The sequence below is a fragment of the Chiloscyllium plagiosum genome, chromosome 3 (genome assembly GCF_004010195.1).
Source record: "Chiloscyllium plagiosum isolate BGI_BamShark_2017 chromosome 3, ASM401019v2, whole genome shotgun sequence".
Taxonomy (NCBI): Eukaryota; Metazoa; Chordata; class Chondrichthyes; order Orectolobiformes; family Hemiscylliidae; genus Chiloscyllium; species Chiloscyllium plagiosum.
In genome coordinates, this window is record NC_057712.1 from 91,998,350 (window position 1) to 92,004,973 (window position 6,624).

Consider the following 6,624-nt stretch of genomic DNA (forward strand, 5'->3'; position numbering starts at 1 on the left):
ACCATGCTATTGGGCAATATTGTGTATTAATATCAGTGTGGGTTATGATACCACTTACACAGGATTTACATCTCAGCAACTGGCTGATCGTATTCAATAGCAAATTCATTCAGTTGTTCATAGCAGTCAGAATACTGACTGTAGTCACCAGCCCATTCAAGCAAAGCTCAAAAGAAAGCATCTACTGTAAGACCTAAGGGGCAACTTTTTTATGCAGAGGGCAGAGCTTGTATGGAATTAGCTGCTAGTGGAAGTGGTGGAGGCTGATATAATTACAACATTTAAAAGGCATCTGGGTTGATAGATGAATAGGAAGGGTTTAGAGGGACATAAGCCAAAGACTTGCAAACGGGACTATATTAATTTCAGATATCTGGTTGGCGTGGACAAGTTGGACTGAAGGGTCTGTTCCTGTTCTGTACCTCTCTAATGACCCTAAGATGTGATTCCACAATTGAGCAGCATTCTTAAACAATCTTAAGTGTGTGCAGTCATACTACTAAACAATTTAAGGTAATCAGTCAGCTCTGACAAAATGTTCAATGTTAACTGTTGCTTCTCCAAGAATGCTGACAGACCTAATGAGTATTCCCAGTATTTCTTAGCTTTTACACATTGTCCAGGTAAATGGGTTTCACATTGCTTTGTTTCACTGTTGTTACAACATGAGTTAAAGCCCCCTGCTAATTTAGGCCAGCCACACAGAAAAGATTTATACTGTGCGGTAATCTGTGAAAATTCGAGAGGCCAAGAACTATCCCAAAAGTCACTATTTAAAATCTAAAAAATTTAAGAACTTTATTCTTTAAGTCTAACATAGAATGTTAACTAACAACTATTTTCAACTCCTTTTTCTAACCTATCTTTTACTTTCCCTTCTATAATACTAGCCTGATAAAACCATCGATTAAGGTTTACTGAAAAATTCAAATTTCAAAACCAGCCAGCTGTCAAATATTCTCTTTGAGTCTTCCTCTGTCTTCTTAGGGTTTCTCTATCACAGGTTGTTGATAGATAAAAGTACCTTTAAGTGGGCATTCTGCATGTGTTGGTGCCTTGGCAGATTTCCCCCAATTGTTCAATTTTTATCAGTTTTATACCGCAAAGCATCGGATCATTTCATTGGTGTTAATATTATCAAAATACCAAATTCAAACTTGATTGGAGTTTGGTATTTTGGGGAATAATTTAAACTGATTGGCCAAACTTGAATTTGTTTTTGGCTCATAGCAACCCAAGTACTGCTAGCTGTTGGACCAAATGTTACAGAATACTGGAGAATTTACAGTATGTGCCTCTCTAAGTCCTTGCTAGCTTTCAACTGCCTTAAAGATGCAGTACCCCTACATCTTAATAACACTATTGCCTATCCAACATCTCCAGCAACGGCTTTCTGAATTGTCACCTCGAGAGAACACAAAGATTTATCCAGACTCTTCATTTTTGCCATTTCTTTATTTCATTCCAATGGCACAAAGTAGGTTCCCATGCAGTCATTGCTGACATGGTTGGCATCTTTCTATTAATTCACATAAATATTTCACTATTTCAATCCTGCCAAGATAACTTTGCAACTTTTAGTCCTGGATGAGTTTTAAGATTCTCCAGTTAATCATTTGGAAGATTTAAGCCATCATAATCATCAATTCATGTTACAATCATATTCACAGGCCCTCTCCATGACCAGGCTGCACAGACTATTCACAACCTGTGTTGTATTCAGTCCTGTGTTCTAAGCCTTTATCAAAAATAAACCCAGTAAATTCAATGCTGTGCTGGCTGACTGCCTATCCTCATCCTTTCAAATCCTCAGACACATTATTCTGCACCAAACCCTGTTTACCCATCTCCTATGTTTTTGCAGACCTACCTTGCATGCTCACCAACCTCAGGTTTTAAGCATTGATCATGTTCAAATCCCTACATGACATTGAAGAACATGCAGAGTTAGAGAGAAGCAAAGTCATAAATCCATGTTCATTCTGTCCTTACTCCACCCCAGCTCTAAACTCCTCAGATCGCTGACTCTGGTGTCTCATGCCATTCATTTCTAAACTGAATTATTGGTGGCTGTGTCTTCATTTTATTGGCCCTATGTCCCAAACCCCTCAGCTCCCCAATCCCCTAAGAGGTGAATTAACATATTTTCATTTGTGTTGTTTTGTTTTTGTGTTATATTTACCTGATTTAAAAGTAGCAGTAAATTTCTTTAATGATGGAAGTAATAGACCACGCATTCTTCTTTTCTGCGGACTATACAGTGAAACTGAATTTGTACTGCCACTCAGCTTAAATGCCAGGAGTTCTACAACTTAAAAAAAACAAATAGGATAATGTAATGTATATTTTAGCTGTTCAAGACAATTTTGAAGCAGTAAGAGGCATTTTTTGAGATTGAGCTGCACCTTTGAGTTAAGGGAATTCTGCTTGATGACAGCCCTCTGATTTGTTGAGCTACAGTTTATAAAGTTGAGCTACAGCTTATACATTTCTCCCCCAGTGTGAGGAACAAGACAGAAAAACCAAGAAATATTAAAATGAAATATACTAACAAAGAAATGACCTATGTTCACAGGATTCATTGTGGAAATGAAGATCAATCATTGCTTTATAGACAGTTGCATGTCATCAGTGCTAAAAATCAAGCTGAACTGAGGGACACAATTTAACCCATCCTTGAATTCTGAACTTCTGTCATTTGGAATTTTGCTTTACCTGTCTGTATTCATTTCCAACCATAATTTGTCTATCTTAGCATGATGAATATGTGTATTTGAGGCTTTTGAAGTCATTTAAGTCACATAATTGTACAGGAGAAGTACTTTCTCTTCTCTGCAATTTACTAACATGGTTATTTTCTATTAATACTGAAACCTGGTCCGAACTGCTTTTGTACTGCATAACAGCCAGTCATATAAATTGGACATCCTAGTGGTTCACTTGAGAACTTATACATTTGTGGTGGCGTGGGAAATGGTGGGGCACAACCATCAACATACTCTTCACTTTTAATTAATGACACAGCCTTCTCAGATGGATGTGAAAGATCCCATTGGAACACTTCAAAGAGGAATTTGGTATTCTCAATTTCCTGGCTAATAGTTATTCCTCAATAAATAGCACAAAAGCAGATTATCTAGTCATTATCGCATGGTTAGTTGTGAGAATTTGCTGTGTGCAAGCCAACTGTCATGATATCTATATTACAACTGTGACGGCATTTCCAAAAGAATGCAATGCTGTTTGAACATTTTGTGATGTCCTGAGGTTATGAAAGGCCCTTCATAAAATGCAAACTTTTCTTTCTCTTCATTTACCCTTTCTAACGCCCGAGTTATCATTGCTAAAATAACACAGTGAGTTATTAATATGACAACAACTCGCTGAATTTCAAAATGTAAGTTTCCGGATAATTTACATTACTCTCCTCCTTCCCTCTAAAAACATTAGCTTACCTTCAACTTGCCTAGTGGGTTTCAAAAAACACCAATTAAATTTACTACAGAACAATTAGGGTGAGTTTGTAACAATGCAAGGAACTTTTATGTTGCTAAAACACCATTTGAGTCATCCAATGCAAGACATGGACAACTTAAACTGGAGTCTCATTCCTGTTGGAAGTCATTAATTGCTAGAGGTTCAACAAATTTAGAATGACTTAATTTTCTTTTCCAGTTTTCCTTGTTTCACTTTTTCTCCCAAGACATTCCTGCCCTCCTTTCATTTTCCTTTCTGTATCCGACTTGACTAATTTTCACTCCATTTCCTCTCCTATATTCCAGGTCCTTTATCGATCAATCAGTTAGAAGCAGATCAGAGAAGGTTCATGGGACAAATACCTGGAATAAATGGATTGCCTAATGAGGAAAGGCTACACAGGCCAGTTCTGTATCCTTTAGAGTTTAGAAGAATCAGAGGTGACTTAATTGAAACATGTAAGATCAGCAATTTGCAGGGCAAAACCTTTGAAGGTTTTGAAAAACATGGAAAAAGCCTAACCAACACAGCTTACCATGGGATGCTTCAATCCAGCAATAGCTAGGCCAATATGCCCTCTTTTGCCTATACATCTTTTTACATAAATTAAACATTAGAACAAATACAAATTGTTTTTGTTGATGACATATAACACGGGCTAGTTGGCTTGAAATTGAGAGAAACTTTAGCATATTTATTAAAACATATAAACATATTCCGTAATGACACGATGAACAATTAAAGACAGTATATGTAATTCCAGTAAGTCAAATATAATCCAAATATTCTGAAAAATGAACAGCTCTTTCTACAGCAGAGTTAAAATTAATTTCATTATTTTAAAATTTCAAAAAGTGTTCAGAAATTCTACTTTGTTCAAGTTCCTGTCTATTCCAGTAAATAGATTTAATTATAATTTTTAAAGTTGTTCCAGGAATATTTTTCAGAAAGTTAGACCTTCTGACATTACTTTTCAAGGGTCTCCTGGCCTACTGGTCAAAACTCCTCCTTCAGCCAATATTGTCAAACAGATTCATTGGTCATCCATTTCACAATGTGGTTCAGCTCCAGCCATAAAGGCACTTTCCATTTCACCAGAATTCTTCAATTTCTTACATCAAAAGTGTAGTTGTCATGAAAGTACCAATGTGTGTCAGGGTTTTATCTTACAGCCCTAACCCATCAAGATCTGGAGTAAATCTGTTGAAACTCGCTTCAGGTCCTTGCAGTCAGAAAAGAGAAGATTCCCATCAAACAATTCACAAGGCTGAAAAACCAAATTCTAGTCCATTGTAGTATCCAGTCCCCAGGGAAGGGAAGGGAAGGAATATAAATATACCTTGAGCAGATAAGAGTCAAAACTCAAACAGGAGGTGAAACGTATGAATGAAACATCATCTTGCATTCAAACATTTTCCTAATGCATAGTCCAACTGTTTCATTTCCAAACTTCTCAATGGTTAGGCACAAGGTCATAAATCACATAAATTATGATTAAAAATAGATGTATTAACTACCAACTTTGAATTGCACCCACTTTTCCAAGCAGTCTGTCAAGTGAGGGGATAAAATAGTATTGCTGCATTGTTTTAGCCAGTCCTATAATACAACAACTTTCAATTATTCGTCAAATGAAAGGCAACAATAAAAAAATTTCCAACTGTACATTTCACTTTATATTAAGTTGGTGAAGAGCTTACAAGTTCACCATATATACCTGTTCATTTTATATGACTTCTAAAATGTTACATATATACACAAATGAATCAAACAGTAACCTAGAGCACTTCATTCAGGAGCTGTTGTCCTAACTCTTCCAGTGATGCCAAGTTTAATCTCTAAACTGTAAGGCAAGCTGGCGTATAGATCTTCACTGTCTCATCCCAAGCACAGTCTGCAACCTGAAAGCATTACAGACACCAGGAGTTAGCAGATCTCCAGATACTACACAACTAAAAACATTCAATGAAACACCAAATCAGGCCATGAAGATGGCAAAAAACAGAATTCACTATTAGATTGGTTAAAAAAAACTAGAAGAATTAAGTAAAAATTACATTATTGTTTGGAATGCTAAAAGAAATGAAAACAAAACTGAAAAGAAAATCCATTTAATTTCAATCCTTCATGATGCCATGTGTAATGCTCTCTATTGGATTAGCCTATCAATGGAGAAGCAATACTAAGCATTTCAGAACTGATTCCTCATTGCATTATAATTTGTTTGAATTCGTGTATTGCTGGACATCGGAGTGCATCTGGGAAAATTAACAAACAGTGAAATTCATAGCTAATCTTGGAGGAACTGTTGGGTGAAGTTCACAGCACAGAATCAGGTAAGTTAATTGTTGTTTTAAGTCTGCAGTAGTGGGTACAGTGGATTCATTCTTGATGATTTTTTTTTGGAGATAAGTCTCTTGATTAAACTTAAAATATAAGCCATGGCTATTAATTTAACCTGGGGCAGTGTTTGTAGAGGAATAAGACGGTGTTATTTTCTGGGTCTGTAGATTGTGAAGGAGCAAAAATGGCCTTTGCAGTGATATGTACTTCTTGTCAGATGTGGGAGTTCAAAGAGAGTTTAAGGGTACTGCGGATTATATCTGCCATAAATGCTGTTGGATGCAAATCTTATCAGATCGAGTGGATCGGTTGGAGAGACAAATAGAAGCGACGAGGAATTTACAACAGCTACAGTATGTGATGGGTGGCAATTATAGAAAGGGGGGAAAGTCTCAGATACAGTCACATAGATGGGTTAACTCCAGGAAGGGTAAGAGAGGTAGGCAGCTAGAGCAGGAGTCTTTTGTGGATATACCCATTTCAAACAGGTATGCTGTTTTGGAAAATGAAGGGGGTGATGGATTCTCAGGGGAACATAGCACAAACAGCCAAGTTTCTGGTATTGAGACTGGCTCTAATGCAACGAGGGGTACGACGGCTTCCAAGAGATCAATTGTGTTCGGGGATTCTGTAGTCTGAGGTACAGACAGACGTTTCTGTGGCCAGCAGAGAAAAAGCGGAATAGTGTGTTGTTTCCCTGGTGCCAGGATCAAGGATGTCTCAGAGAGGGTGCAGAATGTTCTCACGGGGGAGAGGGGCCAGCAAGAGGTCATTGTCCACATTGGAACCAACAACATTGGAAGG

General features: G+C 37.2%; 1 protein-coding gene across 1 annotated transcript in view; it reads right to left on the bottom strand.

The window, feature by feature from the left end:
• Positions 1-4,144: 4,144 nt before the first annotated feature.
• pex7 (peroxisomal biogenesis factor 7) overlaps positions 4,145-6,624 on the bottom strand; it is an 88,623-nt gene continuing 86,143 nt past the window's right edge. The window contains exon 10 of the mRNA XM_043685974.1: positions 4,145-5,378. Coding sequence (XP_043541909.1) covers positions 5,316-5,378 — 63 coding nt within the window. The 3' untranslated portion in view covers positions 4,145-5,315. The remainder of the gene's footprint in view (positions 5,379-6,624) is intronic.